The sequence below is a fragment of the Panthera tigris genome, chromosome B2 (assembly GCF_018350195.1).
Source record: "Panthera tigris isolate Pti1 chromosome B2, P.tigris_Pti1_mat1.1, whole genome shotgun sequence".
Lineage (NCBI taxonomy): Eukaryota > Metazoa > Chordata > Mammalia > Carnivora > Felidae > Panthera > Panthera tigris.
In genome coordinates, this window is record NC_056664.1 from 77,916,851 (window position 1) to 77,935,595 (window position 18,745).

The window sequence follows — 18,745 nt, forward strand, 5'->3', positions numbered from 1 at the left end:
CAATACTTCCTTGTATTTCTCTTCTAGATGCATTCATTATTGTTCCTCAGTAGTCTTAAAACCTCACACTGTCTCTAGCCTTTGACTGAGCAGATGAAGTGTAACTTGTGAATTACCTCTTTTGTTCTGAATACTAGAGATTTGTTAAATTAGCCTATAAGTTTCTGGGGGGAGGTGGAGGGAAGATAGCCATTCAATAACTGATTATACACAGAGTTTCACACAACATAGTTTATTTCAAATGTGTCATGTGCAGTGGGCTGCTTCTTCTAACCAAAATGCAGGATGTATTTATTTTAGTATCTTGTTAGCTTTGGTTCATCATTCAGGCGTTTGAGGTCCTTCCAGATCTTATTATCCATTATTAGGTTTTTGAGTTGTTAGTGTTCTACAGATTCGACAAATATGTCTTTGGGTCTTCCCTAAAAATTTAGACAGGAGAGGACCAGAGTTCTGTGGCTATGCTTTTAGATCTCTCTTTAGCTGGACTTTTCCCCCCTCTTGCTCAATAATCCTTCTCTTCTCTCATAGTTTTTATAGGTCTGCCAGGAATTTGAGAGTGCCTTAGCTAGGTAGTTCTGGCTTGAGGTCTCTTGAAAGTTGCAATCAAGATATTGGCTATGGCAGCAGTCAACTGAAGGCCTGACTGGGCCTAGGGGATGTTTCTAAGGTGGCTCATTCATATGCCTAGCAAACTGGTATTGGTTGTTGGTCTAGCTTGATTTTATTCCGTTAGCACTTTGCTGTATGAGAATTCACTCAGCTATGGATAGAATTGTACTACTATTCTCAATACATTTCTGTCTGGTTCACAAAAATATTATGTAGATTTGTCTTTTTTTTTTTTTTTTTCCAAAATACTGTCTCTATAGAATTCCCCTCCTCATACTAAGAATCCCTTCATAAGGAAATTTGGTATGTCTCATTCTTAGGGAAGCCATATTATTTTCTAGTGATGACCATTAAACTTTTTATGTCATCTGTTCTCGCGTTTTGCTAGTAAGTCATTAATAACAATAACAGTTGCAATCACTTAGACCAAGCTTTCTCTCTCAGACATTTAACATAAAGCAATACTCACCTATATCAGGCTGTTTATTTTGAACAAGGTATGTGCTTGTCATAGTATAGTCATGTGTCTCTACTCTTTAGTTTCAGTGTTACTACTGAGATAGTATTTATCTCTGAGGAGAGACTGATGAAAGTTCCTTAAGGGTTAGTTTAGGGAAGAAAGAGAAAATAAAGTTGAAATAGGTTAGGGCACATATACATGCATCTTTTAGCACAGAATTATATACATCTGTCAATCTCTCTCATCCATGAACTATTTAAGAACCACAGCTGTGTATCATCTTTTATTTTTATTCATTTAGTACATAAGAGTGTATCTGGTACATAGAAGGATACTATTAATATTTGATAGAAATTTAGTAAAGTAGGAAATCTTAAAGTCGTTACTTCATTCTGCAGGTGATAGGAAATACAAGAGTTAAACTGTTACCATTTCTGTGATTGAGGCTATTAGGGCTTGAGTTAAGGTGGTGGCAGAAGTTAAAATTAAGAGGCAGGCTGACAATGCAAAATTCTGTGCTAGGATGACTGCCTGCCTGTTATTAGGAATAGGCACACATGTTCGGTAAGCATGGCTGCAATTTGAGGGACAGCTTTTTAATTTAAGTGCTTTGGTTAATCTCTGGGATGGCCTTTTGTTTGTTTCTATCTTAGTCTGTAGACTAGCTGTGTCTGATGTGGCACATACTCTCAATAGAACCATAACAAATTTTTGTAGTCATTTGATCTCTTGGATGAATTCTATTTATGAGTCACTAACAACTTTTGAAACATTATTGCAGGTGGAACAGAACCCATTGTTAGGGTTTGGCGCTATAGCTATTGCTGTATTGTGCTCAGGATTTGCAGGTAAATCATAAATGCATTGCTTTATTCTGTTAAATTTCCTAAAAAAAACATTAAATAGGGATCTAGTTTATATTATTTTATTGTAACCATTTTATTCCCAGTAAGGCTTATCTTCCTACTTATAGTTTTGTGTCAGCTGTTTTTTCAGCAAATGTGTGGTAGTGTTTAATTCGGTTCAGACCTAAGACATTACTCATACTTGCAGTAATCTAAGAACATATTTATGTCATGTTGACCATCTTCAGTCCAGATAAGAACCCAAAAGTGAACAAAGACTTCTAACAATGGACAAGTGAGCAGTTAGAAAGCTCCAGTACCTCTTTCCATTTCCTGGAAGTGGCACTATCTTCAGGCAATATCCTCTTGCTGTGGGATATGAAGTTGCCAGCTCAGTATCTGTTTTTTCCTGTTACCCTCAAGTTCTTCCTCTAATAGATTAGGAATTATGGAGTAGGGAGAAAAGGGGGTGGGGTGGAGAGTACCTCACCGAACAGTTAATACATAAAAGTAACAGTCAAAAAGGGAGGGATGAGAACTGAAATCATTAACATAAAATAAACATGGAAGTCTAGAGTCATATGTGTAGGAACAATCCTCCACTTAATCAAGAAGAGACAAGGTATTAATGTTAAGTGCAACATATGTTTTAGAAATAGTTCCAATAGAGAAGAACCTGAATTTTCTTTTAGTAAAGAATATATTAGTCATAGCTATGTTTTTATTATTTATCTTTATTTGTGCTATTTCAAGAGTTAGGATTCTTTTTATTTTTGACTAGGAAAGTAGGCTGGATGTGGAAGTGAAATATTGCTTGTGAAAAAGATCTTTGATAAAAGGGGAAGATCTAAATTGAGACATATATTTAATGATAGCATCATGCTAAATTTTTATCCTTAGGAACTAGCAAATTAGAAATAAAAATTGAGTTACCCAAGAAATATGCTATTAGACTTTTAAAAATGGGAATAGGAATAACCATTACATGTTTCTTTCCGTTCTCTGGCTCTAGCGCACATTCACCAAAAACAACCTTTTTTTCCATTATAATTTTTAGTTGATTAGTATTTGAGTGGCAGTTTCTAAGTCTGTAATTAATGTGTTTATAATGAAAATCTTTAATATCCTTGAATGTCTCCATGTGTTCATTTTAAGTATAAAACTTAGTGGTATGTGATTTTGCATGTGTATGATGAGTCATTTGCTTTTCTGGAGTATCTGGAAAAACTATGGACCCTCAACCCCAAGAAAATGCACATACATACAAAATGTATTATCTAGTGAGTGAGTTCATGGTTTTTCTGACATTAAGAACTTGGTTTGTGGAACCCTGCTTTAAAGGAAAATGGCTTCACTCAGCAATTTCTATTTAAATTTTATTTTGGTTGTGTTACTCTGAAAAAAATCCCAAGCGGTTATTATATAGGTTATTTTGTAAAGCTGGGAGTTTTCATTACTAGGCAGATATTAGAGGGATATGATTAAGATAATTGACTCTAATAGTATAGTTTTCCTGCTGACCAAAAGAAGTCTATTATTGGCATTAACAGAAAGCTTCTGTGATCTTACTGCTACAGTAATGGGAGAAACTGTTCTTAATAATTTATGAGTTTCCTGTTGTATGTGGGTTAGAAAATTCCCTCTTAGTTACTGATTTTATATGCTGTATAAAAATACATGTTGCTAATGTCAAAATGCCATGTCACAACCAGCATAATAAATGTGCACTTGATGTAAAATGTGTTTGTTCCCTGAATCATATACTTTTATATTGTCATAGGTCTAGGTTATTGTTCTAAATGAAGGGAATTTTAAATTAATTTTTAATATCTTTCATATTTGCATATCTAATTTTTTTCCAGGAGTGTACTTTGAAAAAGTTTTAAAGAGTTCAGACACTTCCCTCTGGGTGAGAAACATTCAAATGTATCTATCAGGGATTGTTGTGACATTAGTTGGCGTCTACTTGTCAGATGGAGCTGAAATTAAAGAAAAAGGATTTTTCTATGGTTACACATATTATGTCTGGTTTGTCATCTGTAAGTATCCAGGAATTAACAAGTTCTGGGTAGATCCTTTAAAAAAAAAAAAAAAAGTCTGTTTTAAGCCTTTGATAGCATTTTGAAATTGTTCCTCTGCTACTGTGAACACGTTTGAAAATGTAATTTTGGTTTTATTGACTGACTTTGTGGCGTAACTCTCCCAAAGCAATTTTGCCTTCACGATCAGTAGTATCTAATGTGTTAGCAATAAATGTGTACAATTTAGTAGTAGAGCACATAGCCCTCTGGGCATGTGAAAAACAATGTTTTATAGGAACTATTACTCGATTTTAGTACAAACACTCTCAGATGGCTGCTTCTAAGGAAAATCGTATTTTCCTAGGTAAATTAGTATGGCATCTCTGGGGGTGAAAACTGCTTCACCATCATAGAATGTTTCATTTTTCGGGTGTTAAGATTTTCTTTCTTTCTGTATACAAGTTCTTGCAAGTGTTGGAGGCCTCTACACTTCTGTCGTGGTCAAGTACACAGACAACATCATGAAGGGCTTTTCTGCAGCAGCAGCCATTGTCCTTTCTACCATCGCTTCAGTGATGCTATTTGGGTTGCAGATAAGTATGTCTTAGTTTGTATTTTTAAAGTTTTTAAAAGAGCTTCTCACTTCCTTGACTCCTTAAATATGGCAGTTGGTCATAAATTCCTTGTTTTGTTATAGTTTATTCTACAAATGCAGAAGTTCATTATCTTATGGGATGTGGGTCACCAGTACTGAGGTTGTTTCCATGGTCCTAGAGCTTAGCTGAGGGGTACTGGTTCTACTGAAAGTGACAGGGCTACTGAGTTACTACAAAGAGCCTTTCTGTAGTCAGGACCTCCCTGTTTCCCTGGTTTTAGATACAAGACAACCTGAATACTTCTCGGTGAATATAGTATGATTAGGTTTGCAAGGAAATACAAGGACTTTAGGGAATGATTATTTTCAGCAGTGCAGTTACAGTAAACAAGGCTTTTTATGAGGGGGAAAGAACAGAAAATTCTTTCATGTCCCCCTTAGTTTGTACCTTCCTAACTTTTGGACGTAGGTATAAAGGTATTTTTGTTTCTTATAATATGTAATTAGTACAAAATTCATTATGATAGCTGGCATTCTGGCACCATCACTGTACTAGTCCTTCTAATATAGACTTCCCTAGCCTACACCCAGCATTAAGTTGGATCCTGAATTATTTAACATTTCAGGGTGCTGTAATAATCATTTTCCTTACTGATCAATTATACCACAATCTGTGAAATATCGGCAATAAGTAAAAGAAACAGACTTGGCCTGTATTTATGTTTGATTTTAAAATTGATTATTGTTATAAATGCAAATAGAGGAACATCAAGCTTGTAGAAATCTTTAAAAAAATTTATTAGTTGTGCAACTTTGGGGAAGTTACTTAACCTGTGTCTCAGTTTCTTCATCTGTAAAGTGGGATGGATAGTCTCCTGGGTTGTTTTAGGTAAAGTGATTAGAATAGTGCCTGGCACCCAGTAAGTATTCTGTAGAAGGCCAACCACTTACCATTTCAGTATCACTACTTATAGGCCCTCCTTTAGATATATTTCTTACCTGATTTTGGTGAACTTTTAATTGTACTTCTGATCCTTATGCTCAACAAATCCTTATGCCTTTTCTCCTAAGGAATACTTGGGGGCAGTAAAAAAAAAAAAAAATGCTTTTCAATTAGAACATCTTACCCATCTTCCAGTTTTCTATTTAGATTTAACTTACCTCCCCCTTTTTTTTTTTGACGGGAAAGCTAGTCTTTTGTTAGGAGTGAACTAATAAAATCATAGCTTGATGTCATTTCTCTGCAAGCCGTTTTTAAAACTAATAAGATTGTGCTGTTGTACTCCATACAGAATTTGGTTCAGTTTGGAACAATATAGTTTTGACATAGATTTTGACATAAACATTTATGTATGAAATGCTTACTTGTCAAGTTTGGGCAAGTTGTAATTTATGTCCTGATTTTCAGGATTAAGACCAAAACAAAGAAAAAAGACAAGGCTAGCAGAAAATGAAATTGTACTATCATCATTTCATCTCCTTTTCAGAAATCTTCAATCATTTTGAGTCATTGGTTACTTAACTCGAAATTTTGTGCTCAACTACCTTTTACTCTAAATTTTTACAGGTTTCTAGTACCATGGAAAAGCCACATTCCACTGCTCTTTTTTAAATTACAGCATATGGTGTGGGATGGTGGTGCCTGGGTGGCTCAGTTAGTTGAGTGTCGAGTCTTGATTTGGACTCTGGTCATGATCCCAGGGTTATGGGATTGAGCCCCATGTTGGGCTCAGCATGGAACCTCCTTAAGCTTCTCTTAAAAAAAAAAAAAAAAAATCCTTTAAAAATTTAGCATATAGGGAAGTCAGTATGTTGTCAGTGGTCTGGGACAGGCATACTCGTATTCTCACAAAGCCTACAGTCTCTTTGTACCTTTTTTGGGGGTGGAGAGCCAGAATTGATTCTCTCTGTAAACCTTACCGTCTATAAAAATAGAACACTTATAGATGTATTTTCCATGTGATCTAATGGTACAAACCTATAATTGAAAGATTTCAAAATTTAAAATGGATTATTGTTATATAGTTTTAAGGACACAGATACAGATTAATTTTTTTTTCTTTTCAGCACCCACCTTTGCTCTGGGTACTCTTCTTGTATGTGTTTCTATATATCTCTATGGATTACCCAGACAAGACACTACATCCATCCAACAGGGAGAAACAACTTCAAAAGAGAGAGTTAGTGGTGTGTGATTTCAGCCTCAAAAGACTCTTACCAAGACAAAAACTGTTTGCATTAAACTAGAGCCTTAAGTCAATCCGAGAAGGTAGCTTAAACAAAAACATGTTAACTGTGTCATAAGAATTAAGAAGAAAGCTATCTGAATGAACTGCTACAAAGATTTAATGTGACCTGTTTTGGGTCAACCTGTTTTGTTTCAGAATGAAAGACTTTTATTGTATATATAATGTATATAAAAAAGTATGGAGAGGGTATGATATTACAAAAAAATCATGTGAGGATACAATATTCAAGTAACAAGGTTTGGGACAAGGTTAAGGGTTAAAGTGCCAAAGCCATTTCTGTACGAACTGTTTTCTTGTTCAGGAACCAGGGGAGAAGGATGACCCCTCCTTGTTCTCCAATTCATGTACAGTATTTCATCCCAGCAGCAGTAAGACCCAGCTAGCTCTTTTCTTACAAAAGAGAGGCATAACCAAGCCAGGCTAGTTCAGAAACAAACTGAATGTTTAACTTCTCAAACTGAATCTATTTCATAATGCAGGCAATGACTTCTGGGTGGTGACGGAGTACTCCTGTTAAGTGCTGTATTTGTGCCATTCATTGTCTGGATTCGTATTTCTTTGCTGTTAGATGATCTACTTTTCTTCAAAAAATATTTCTAATGTCACTTTTGTACTTTTTTTTATAAAGTATGTTTAAAACTATTGGGCTGTCAATAATTTGTGAAATTTTAGTGTTTTTAAAAATTTTTCTATAATGTTAATGGGGAAATTCAGCAATAAACTTATTTATATGCAATCTGATCACTTTTTGTATCATGATTATGACCATTAAAATAATGCAAAATGTAAAAAAAAAACACCAAAAACATTAAATTTTTCATTTTTTCTATGTTGGAACTGTATCAGTTAGGGTTCTCTGATGACATATAAACCAACTCTTGGCAAACCTGAAGCAAAAAAAAAAGTTTATAATTTATAAGAAAGACTACAATCAGAACTAGGGCTCTAAGCTATAGGAGATCGTAAACAACAGTCTTCAGGGAGCTGCTTTTGGAAAGACTGGCCTCTAACCATCACTGTCCCTGTGTCATTTCACTCGAAGTTCAAATACTGAGGTGGCTACCACAGATCTGGGAAGGGGGAACGTTTCTGCAAACAAGTGGAGAAGGATATAGGACATGAAAAACATGTTCCAGTTACACATTTTTATTCCATGGCTAGTTTGTGCTAAGGAAATATTAATGATTCTTTAAAAATTAGTAATTGGGGGACCTGGGTGGCTCAGTCGGTTGAGCATCCGACTTCGGCTCAGGTTATGATCTCATTGTTAATGACTTTGAACCCCACATCGGGCTCACTGCTGTTAGCCTGTCAGCTCAGAGCCCACTTCAGATCCTCTGCCCCCCCTCTCTCTGCCCCTCCCCCACTTGTGCTTTCTCAAAAATACAGGTTAAAAAAAATAGTAATGTGAAAGCTACCTTTATTTAAAATTGAGACTGCATGGATAAGTCTTTTCTAGGACTAAGAAGGTGTACCATACTTGCCAATATAAAACTGTGTTCATTCAATTAGAGAAGTTTTGGTTCATGCTAAATTGCTTCTCTATTGTAAAAGTAGATGATTGTCATTCGCATTCAGGAGATTTTTAGTAGCAACATTTAGGATAAATTATAGTAGACCTGAATGGAAATACTGGCAGATGAGGATAGCTGTACTGATCAAACAGAGCACATCCCATGTTACCTAAACAAATCATGCAAAATATCCTTGGTCGATATGCAGGTACATGAAAGAAATGGTGTAAGAAACTCCATTTCAGGGGCACTTGGGTGTCTCAGTCAGTTAATTAAGCATCCGACTTCAGCTCAGGTCATGATCTCACGGTCCGTGGGTTTGAGCCCCAGGTCTGGCTCTGTGCTGGCAGTTCAGAGCCTGGAGCCTGCTTAGGATTCTGTCTCCCTCTCTCTCTGCCCCTCTCCCACTCACACTTCGTCTCTCTCTCTCTCTCTCTCAAAAATAAACATTAAAAAAAAAAAAGTTGAAGAAACTCCATTTCAAATTATGGTTTAACTAATGGACTAATTTTTATAAAAAGATCCTAGTACCATACCTGTCAGTAATTCCTTGTTATTTAAATCTGTTCAGTTCCCAAGTTCACATAATAAGAATTACCTACCTGTACAGATTAACGAAAGATAAGCACGAGATCTGTTCTCTGGGAGTGGTTCTCATCTGTATTAGCAAAAAAGCTTAATTTTGGTGTCCCTAAATTGATTCAGAACTAGCCATTATTATAAGAAAATTGAAATATTTTCATCAGTTTTATCTGATGTGAACATTAGGTAATCTCAGTTATGAGAACAGTTTCTGGAAGAATGACACTGTAAAAAACCTCAAGCTGGAGTTTAATCCTTTATCCCCATTAGACCGCAGTGAATTTTAGAAGATTTGAGTTAGTTTTACAAAACTCTGTTTAGTACTTATGGACCATGAGGGAACTCAGCTGATTTTTTAAGATAAAGATTTAATAAGTTGATGAATCACTTAGGCTTAATAAAATATAGATTCTGATACAGAACAGTTTAAATTCTAAACAAAGCATATAAGAATAGAGAACCAGAATTCATTTAGTAATTAAAAAGCTGCTATTTTAATTAGAAATTACATCCTACATACAGGTGTTATTCCAAGAAGTTTCATTCCATTGGCTAGCACAGAACGCACAGCTCTGAAAAGATGAAGTCTGGCCTATAAAATAAAACAAAGGATGATTAATGTTCAACAACAGGCTAACGATACATGAGTAAAGAAGAGTATCTTTAAGAGTAATTCTAATTTTCTTCTAATTTAAAGTAGGAACAGTATCTCAGGGTGCCCTAAGATTTGCTGTCAGTAAGGAAAAACAAATTTAGCATCCTATAATTTATAGTATGACTGGTAGGTACCCCAAGAGTTGGGGAGTGGGAGTGACACTATCATTATACAGCCCAGCTTCAGATATGGGGAACTCCTCACTCTTAGGAAAATGTGTTTCAAAGTCCAGTGTGTTGGAAAATCTAAAAACACTGATTGTTATAGCCCAATTCTAAGTACCACCTGAGTCTGTAAGTATACTACTGCAGTTAAACGAGATGCTATTTTAGAAATATTTACAAGAAAGACTCAGTAATAGTAACCTGAGGATGCTAAAGATAACACAGAAAACACTTAACGTACCCCAGCCACTTCAGGAGGACTGTCTTTTATATGCAGTGTCTTGTGTGCCATACCTGCAAGATGACTGAAACGGGAAGAGAGAAATGAAGACCAGAAGTCATTTCCTGTTGTAACATGCAAGCTTGGTATTTCATTGCCTCAACTTAAAGAAATCAAAGCCTAGCTCCATTAAAAGATGTATCCAACACTGGAAAGCTGAGACCTGAATCACTGCATTTCTGTAATAAGAAAAGTAAAACACATTAAACTAAAGCTTTAGATTTTGGTCCTAATACCTTAAGTTCTTAAGGTGGTGATTTCAGTGTTTTATAAAGATAGGGGATTCCTTTCTAATAATTAGTTTTTTCTCATTTAGGTATCTTTAGGATGAAAGGTATAATGTGGCCTGGACTTCCCCCTCTGAATGGTGAGGAGGTGGGGTGGAGACTAGCTATCAAATACAAACACCACACAAACATGGGCCACTCTTTAAAGCATCTTTTCTGTTCAGGTATAGCAGCAAATACAACAATGTGCCAGAGAAATTATGCTTATGACATTGTTTCAATGTCGAACTGACTTAAAAAAAACATATTTATTTATTTTGGGGAGAGTGCAAGCAGGAGAGGGGCAGAGAGAGGGCGACAGAGGATCCAAAGTGGGCTCTATGCTGACAGCCTAACAGCAGAGAGCCCAATGTGGGTCTCGAACTCATGAACTGAACCACGAGATCACGACCTGAGCTGAAGGTGGACGATCAATTGACTGAGCCACCCGGGTGCCCCTTAACTGACATTTAATAAGACTTTCTGGCTTCTTTATTTCTCTATGACTATGTAGAATTTAAAGGGGAAAAAATTTTTATTTAAATCTGGGGAAGGCAGGTAGAAAGGATAATCAAGAAAACCCCAATAAATCTGATTTCAGTAAATCTTGAGTAAAAGCAAATATTTCCTTTCTTAAATAGATTTATAGAAAGATAACAGCTGTTGCTCTAGAAGATACTCAACTTCTATTCAGAACTCTGAAACAGCTACTATGAAATTTCTATTCAAGTGTTACTGATCTGCCTTCCAGTTCATTCTCTATTCTCTGGCTGGCTAATTTTTCTATGTCTGCTTAAAATCTTTTTATGGACTCCACTGCCCTGAAAATAAGCTGAAATGCCCTAATACATGAAAAAAGGTGTGTACACACTCATTTCTCACCCCTCCCAGGACTATGCTTGTAGTTCCTTCAGTATCATCTTCTTGTTCAACTCTGGGCTTTTTCTTCCTTTTCTGTGACTTTGTTACTCCTGATTAATATCAACTCCTCTCCTCCAAAAAGCCCTCTCTGATCCAACAAGGCTGGGCTGAGTGCCCTAACATGGTCTCTTATGTTCACTCTATCTTAACACACATGTACTGTTATGTAACCACTCATGACAAAGCTGTTAGTTCCTGTTAAAAAGACTCAGTGACTGTACCTTATATCACTGAATGAATAAATGAATATTAATTGCTGATTTGCAAAAATGAAGCAAGAATTCCTATAACTTAAAGTACCTCAGTTTTTAGGCTGGGGGTTTTGTTTATAGGAAGACTTTAGAAGAAAGGTCCTTTTTCAGATCAGGTCTCAGAGGTCTTTAATACCTGAAAACAGCAAGGTTATAGGTACCTTAGAGTTAGAAGGTAACTGACAATGTGCCTGGGTTGAAGGTCCTGAGATGATCTATAAAGCACTTCATCAAACCTAAAAGAAACATGACAACAGCAGTTGGCAGAGGAAGACTATGCACGTATTACACTAAGCTGTTAAGATCTTGGATGTAAGGCTGACTTGAAATCATTAAGAGTAGAAGGTATATATGAAAAAGGACCTTGGGTGCATTTGAAGGTAAAGGCGCAGTTTTCTTTCTTACGAATTCCTTGATGGCAGGTACTTTCTAAATCATCTTGATATCCCTTAGGCCTAGCCCAGAACAAGGACTCAAATCATGGCTGTTAAAGTGAATGTAAAAAGCCTCCAGCCATGTTTAGGAACATAATCTAGGAACTAACAAACAGAGTCTACCCTCAATGCCAAGGAAACCAGGTTGGCTTATTTTTCCTACCAGATTAGCCAAATGTGAGAAAACTACTCCTGATCCCAGGAAAGAGTCATTGACCACTGTGTGGCAATTAGAGAAAACTGCCTTGTTAACTACCCACATCCTTTCCAGAGACTAGTATCTCCTGACAAGTCTGGCTTTACCAACAAAGCTTGAAAGAGCTCAAAGGTATGGTCTCTTGCCCAGTGTAGGGGCATCAAGTAGATATTCATCTGAGACTGTGAATTAAAACCATGTAGCAAATGAAGGATTATAGTCTCATGGAAGCTGTACAAAGGCAGAGATTCTCCGTCACTTATTGAAGAGGGTGAGGAGAAGATGAGCTTTTCCAAAACTAAAAATTTATGCTTTACTAGGCTTTCTACTCTCATACCATGACCCAGAAGATGTTAGGCACCTGTGCCGATTCATCAGTGATAATATTTTTAAGTCCCAAGGATTGACCTTGACTATGTCCTCTGTCTGCCCTCAAAGAGCAGATAAATTGCTTTTTGGTCATACCTCCAGGAAAAGCGCTTGCTGTCTGGTGGCAGGGGGACGGGGTAGGAGCTAGTTACTGGCTTATTCACTCCAGTGGTCAGCAAACCCCCAACAGTCATTTCACTAGGCAGATGAAGACTAAATAAACACTAGAAAACCCATACCTGAGAAGATGCTGAAGAATGGAAACAGACTGTGGTTCTTGTAAACAAGCAGTGTTGAAATCATTTAGATAACCACATCCAAAAGTCTCTTCCAAACTGTTATCAAAAGTTTAAAAACAACGGATTAAACAAGTCATCCAAGGACACCTAATTGAAGTTTATCATGATGCTTTAATCTTTCCTAAATCTGTTACTTCCCTCAGAAAAAGGGAGTATATTCTTTGGCAGGGTTATTCTGAGTACAGAATAAGGTAACATACAAAAGCACTTCTTATATAGGTGTTCAATAAATATTTTAACCCCCCCCCCAAAAAAAAAACCCAAACCTAACAGGTGGTCCACTGTAATTCTAACTAGTTTTGAACAGATGTCTGAGAAGCCCAGCAAATATGACTTTGATCTTAGGAGCACATCAACCAAGCCTCACCCTGGGAAGGACAGAGCGGCTCATGCATCCCTGCAGACTCCCCTCACCTGTGGAGGCGAGCATGCGTGTACTGCAGGAAGACGCCTGTGTCCCCACGGCTCTGGAAAATACGATCCCAGCTGAACTGATAGTCAGACAAGAGCACACCTTTGAAGTCCTAAAATGACAAGAGTAAACCTTTAGTGCTGGGATTTGTTCTAGTACCAAACAAAAGGGTCTCACAGGATGCAGTCTTACCAGACCTGAATAATGAGTGCTGCAAGCCCGACCCTCTCTGCAGTCTCCTGTGGGTTCTCCACTTCTTTGGTAGCTGAAACAGACAAAGGCAGCTATCTTTAACCTACATGAAACCATTCAGAATCAGGGATTGAAGGAGATAGAATCTGCCAAAAACATACGCTGCCAGCAAGAACAAACAGGTTCAGAGTGGGCAGTTTACTTCCCTAATTTGGGCTAATTGACCCTAGATAAAGATGTTCCCCTGCCTACATTAAAGGGAAAGAAACATGAATTCGTTTTTCTCATGAATATCCCTTGTGAGACATTAGATAAAGCTGGTACTTACTTTTCCAAGGCTAAACAAAGCCACCAGGACTTGTGACCTGTTTCCTATTACATACATAGGAATTTCACATAAGCACTCCAACAGTGGAATGACAATGCTGAAGCTATCCATGAAAGAGGCCTAGTGTTGTATCAGTGCAGATTACTGAACTGAATGACACCAAGCAGCAAGTCTAAAACCTCTGGCACCTCTAATTAGTGCAAGCTATTTTTGACAAGGTTAATGAAAATTAAGAGAGGGACAGTCGTAACAAATCACACTGCACAGAAGTCCGTAGAACATAAAAGTGGCATGTAAGTTGTGACTGTAACAATAAAGTGAATTCACTCTTAATAGAAGCCATGTTCTGTAGCATCCTTGATCGAATCTCATTTAGAACATCTTCCAGAAAGGTAACCTCTCCTCTTCGAGTCTTCATTCCCTGCACCACTCCAAAGGGCACGTGCTGGCACCTGAAATGAAGGAGAAAAGAACTGATGATCAAAGTGTGTAACAATACCCTTTCAGAGAGTAGTCTGAACTTTAACTCTCACGGAGGGGCTTTTCAAAATTAACAAATTAAAATGTGATGTGATTTGTTATATGCCACAAAAGATGTTAAACACACAGCTTCATTGTACAGATAATCACTAGCATGTGATTAAATTACTAGTTGCCTTTGTGAAATAAAAGGAGGGATTACGAATTTTGGACATCAAGCCACTGAGAACAGATGTCTACTAAAGACACATATATTAAATGTTTGTAAGTTAGAAATAAGGACATTAATGTAAAAAACAAATCTGCTTTTCTTACACCAATATGTTGCAACAAAGAAATGAAGTTTGAATAACAATTTTCAACAACCTGGTATATTTTGGGACTTGGCTGACCTAACAAACCTTTAATGATCCTAAGCAGGCAGTTAAGAACTATGCTGACATTACCTTTCTGCCCAGTCATATCCCATGATCTGCAGCATTTGGAACACTTGCTGGAAATGCTTTTTTTGCCCTTTATCTGTCTTGGGGGGAAAAAAAGTATTTAAAACAACAGTGATAAGTTAACCTACAAAAACAGGTTGGACATAAATCAAAATATTTGAGTTTTGACAGACCAGAGTCATTGTCAATTGATGTATTTTAAATAAGCACACAGAGAGGATGCCAGTAGAAGAACGTCTAAGCTGAGTGTTCTACAAGATAATAAGAGCTGTAGCACTCCACGAGTCAGAAGGAAATATGAACTTTAATCTCTTGAATATTCTATTTAAATTCCTTCTCTTTCAGCTATCATAACCTTTATCTCCAAGAAGGACAAAGCTAAGCTCTAATAAGGTATATAATGGCAACTTTTTTTTCTTAGGGGAAAGGGAGGTTGCACATGGAGAGGAAGGAAAGGGAAGAAAAGACCAGAATAACCCTCAGCAATAAGAGGAACAAACTATTGGATGCACACAACAGCTTGGGTGGATCTCAAGGGCATTCATTATTGCTGAGTGAAAAAAGCCAATCTCAAAACGTTACCTACTGTGATTCCACTTATATAACCTTTTCAAAGTGACAAAACTGTAGTGATAGAGAACAGAGCAATGATTGCCAGGGGTTAGGGTTAGGGGGAAGGGGGGGGTTATTAAGTGGTTGCCAAGATGGAGTTTGCTTCATGATGGAACAGTTCTTTATTCTGAATGTTGTGATGGTTATGTGATCTCTCCCCTCCCCCAATATATTTAGGCCCACATGCAAGTACATGTTTTAACTAAGGTCTTTACCATGTCAGTTTCCTGGTATAGATAAAATACTATGATTATATTAAGATATTTTCTTTGGGGAAGGCTGGGTGAAGGGTCCATGGAAACTGTACTATTTTAAAACTTGTCTTAAATTATTAAAATAGTTATTTTTAAAAAAGTACATTATGGTAACCTGCACATACTCATTTCACATAACTATTTTCCTGAATTGGGTATTTTTTTTTTTTTTTTACGATGATCTCGCGGTTCGTTGAGTTGGAGTCCTGCGTCAGGCTCTGTGCTGACAGCTCAGAGCCTAGAGCAAGCTTCAGATTCTGTGTCCCCCTCTCTCTCTGCCCCACCCCTGCTTGTGCTCTGTCTCTGTCTCTTAAAAATGAATAAACATAAAACAATTTTTTTTAAATAAACCTAACATTGAATTTCTTCTATATTTTGACAAGATTATTTTTCCATAGTTTTTCAACATGGCAATTAACTTCTTTCTTTGCAGTTTTCATGAGGTAAAGATCATAATCTTTTGTTCTTTATTGTGATTACTTACCACATAAATCATTGTATCAAAATTATACTTGTCCATTCGATCTATAGCAGCTGCAAGATCTCTGAAAAATATGGCCATAAATTAAGAGTTACTAGGCAGATCTGGGAAAAAATTTGCTTTACGTATTTAATAGTAATGAGGCTTTTCTAATTAAGAACTCCTATTACTCCACAGTCTAGGGTATACTGCTTATGATTATATAATCCCAGTACCATACTTTCATATAAAGTAATAATAACAAAAATAGCTTTGGGAAAAGCAACAATAATAAAAGTACTGTGGAAAGATTAAAAAAAAACAACAAAATAAGTAAATATAAGCTCTGGGAAAAGCAGTAGTACTAAAGCAGCTCCAGGCAAAGTGTCTGTAGGTAAATGTTTTATGATTTGTTCATCAAGCCTGTACTGGGAACAATCACCTGAGTGTCACTTTTCGGCAGTATACCTTCTTAAAGAACATATTTAAAACACAGGTGATGTGGTAATTTAACAGATATCTTTTAGCTACTCTCCTATTACAAGGACTTTCAAAAGTTTTGAATCAGTGATAAGCAATACCTTCTAAAACACTGTACAAGACCAGAAAGTCCTTTGACAAAAACTCAACTCTCCTTTCTCTAAGTATAAAAAACTCAGTTTGCATCTAGTATGAAATAATGAAAACCAAAGCATTAACAGTGAAATTTCAAGTCAAAATTATGAAAATATTGAAATTGAAAATCAAAGCTATTTTTGGTTAACAATATATGACACTGGGAAGATTTTAAAAGGTCCTAGATCTTTTGAAATGATGGAAAGCATCAAAACATCATTACTGCCCATCTCCTAATCCTAATAGAACATAGAGCATGCATTCACAACGGAGGCAAAAACTGGCTCCTGAGGGACAACAGAATCTTATTCTTTTTATGTATAAAGCACATATGTGCACACAACACATACAGATGCACAGGAGATCTGTGATATTAAACATTTCCTGAGGTGGGCAAGCAGGAAAAACAGGCTAAAAAGGCTCCTGAGAGGGATTATAATGGAAAAACAAAAACAAAAAAACAAAGGTTGTGAAACACGAGTATAGAAGATTATCCCCCAGATGAAGTCACAAATATATACCCCCACTATATTTTTGGTTTGACCCAAGGACAAAACAAAGAGAAGCCTTTTGATCCAATGAAATAATAAAAGAGAAGAATATAAAGAAAAGCTCTAGGCTGAGTTTGTGAAACCTGAATTTGAAAGCAGGAAGAATGCCAGATCATTTAGTTCAGGCCTCTCATTTCAAAGTAGGGACCCAGCCCAAAGAAGGTCCCCAGCCTCACCCTGTGCTCTTGCTAGTATTCTCCCGCACTTCTGTCTGTTATAACTACTCTTCTAATTCACATCCACATGTATTGATGTATTCTATAAGAACCCACTGAAAGGGCAGAAACAAAGTTCGAGCAAGGTGAAACACTAAACATTTTGGCAAATGGCAAAAAACACAATTACTGTCTCAAAGAGAAACATATAGGTATTAAGGTAAATATACAGAAAAATCTAGACCTAATGAATGACAGCCCAAGAAAAATAACCAAATCAGGACCACTAAAATGACATGGAACCTCTATTCTGGGCGGACACTTTTTTTTAAAATGTTTTATTTATTTTTGAGAGAGAAACAGAGTGCAAATCAGGGAGGGGCAGAGAGAAAGGGAGTCATAGAATCTGAAGCAGGCTCCTGGCCCTGAGCTGTCAGCACAGAGCCTGACGCGGGGCTCAAACCCACAAACCGTGAGATCATAATCTGAGCTGAAGTTGGGCGCTTAACCGACTGAGCCACCCAGGCGCCCCTGCTCAAGGTTTCTTTATTTAATCTGTCCAGCAATTATTGGCCGGCACAAAATATTTTTTCTATTATTGTTTTTAATCTAGAAAAAGAAATGTACCTCTTAGATACACAGGTTCTTCTCACCTCCTAACTATAATTACATGGAAATGATAAAGGGAAATGCCAATAAGTAATAGAAAGTAAAGAGATCAATTTTCTAACAGAGAGTAAGAGAATCAGATGGTTGTTTAAAGCTGTTTGGAACAAATGATGGTAGTTAACAACAACAATAAATATCAATACTTTAATTATACTATAAAAGTGGGTTTATGATCCAATATAAAACTCTAGCCTGGAAGACACTAGAGCCTTTTGCCAAAAGTGTTTCAGTATGGCCATGTTTGCTTGTGTGTCTTTTTTATGGTCCTATCTTCTCCTTCCTATTGGCTTTGTCCCAGATATAAATGTGCTTGATAAGATGTAAGTTCCAGTTCTTACTGATTAACAGAGACTAGACTGTTCCTTTCCACAGGAGTCAGTCATGCAGACAGTTGGAAGGGGGAAAAAAAAAGGCAACATGGCCTACTTCTCCCTTACCCTGTTTTACATGAGGACTGCTACTCATGTGCATGGTAGATGAATCTTTACAGAGGATGCCACTGAGCCAATATGACCACCTTCTAGTATATACTTCCTGCCAATGTACAACAGGAAAATATTTATAGTTGAGGTACCTCAGTTTTCAGTTTGTTGAACAATGTATTTATTGGCTGTGGAAATCCTATGATGTTTAACTAACTGTAAATAATCTTTTTCAGTCACTTTTCTGATGATGTTATACCTTTCCAGGAACTATAACTGGCAATAGATAGACGCCCAATAAATACATCTTGAAGTGATGAGAACAAGAGATTTAGAAACTAGGATTTGGTAACAGCTTTGAGGATAAAATGACTGTTTTAGCACTGATCCTACAACAAAGCACATGAAGTCACATACATTCTGATGCTGACACCCCCCC

At 36.8% G+C, this 18,745-nt stretch overlaps 2 protein-coding genes across 2 annotated transcripts in view; one reads left to right on the forward strand and one right to left on the reverse strand.

The window, feature by feature from the left end:
- SLC35A1 (solute carrier family 35 member A1) overlaps nucleotides 1-7,488 on the forward strand; it is a 33,363-nt gene extending 25,875 nt beyond the window's left edge. The window contains exons 5-8 of the mRNA XM_007076917.3: nucleotides 1,854-1,920; nucleotides 3,780-3,956; nucleotides 4,401-4,535; nucleotides 6,601-7,488. Coding sequence (XP_007076979.1) covers nucleotides 1,854-1,920; nucleotides 3,780-3,956; nucleotides 4,401-4,535; nucleotides 6,601-6,728 — 507 coding nt within the window. The 3' untranslated portion in view covers nucleotides 6,729-7,488. The remainder of the gene's footprint in view (nucleotides 1-1,853; nucleotides 1,921-3,779; nucleotides 3,957-4,400; nucleotides 4,536-6,600) is intronic.
- Nucleotides 7,489-9,352: 1,864 nt separating this feature from the next.
- Nucleotides 9,353-18,745, reverse strand: part of RARS2 (arginyl-tRNA synthetase 2, mitochondrial) — a 64,042-nt gene continuing 54,649 nt past the window's right edge. The window contains exons 12-20 of the mRNA XM_007076916.2: nucleotides 15,919-15,979; nucleotides 14,572-14,648; nucleotides 13,973-14,097; nucleotides 13,323-13,390; nucleotides 13,128-13,237; nucleotides 12,654-12,749; nucleotides 11,577-11,651; nucleotides 9,939-10,002; nucleotides 9,353-9,470 (exon numbers count right to left, since the gene is read on the reverse strand). Of these exons, the coding sequence (XP_007076978.1) occupies nucleotides 9,384-9,470; nucleotides 9,939-10,002; nucleotides 11,577-11,651; nucleotides 12,654-12,749; nucleotides 13,128-13,237; nucleotides 13,323-13,390; nucleotides 13,973-14,097; nucleotides 14,572-14,648; nucleotides 15,919-15,979 (763 nt within the window). The 3' untranslated portion in view covers nucleotides 9,353-9,383. The remainder of the gene's footprint in view (nucleotides 9,471-9,938; nucleotides 10,003-11,576; nucleotides 11,652-12,653; nucleotides 12,750-13,127; nucleotides 13,238-13,322; nucleotides 13,391-13,972; nucleotides 14,098-14,571; nucleotides 14,649-15,918; nucleotides 15,980-18,745) is intronic.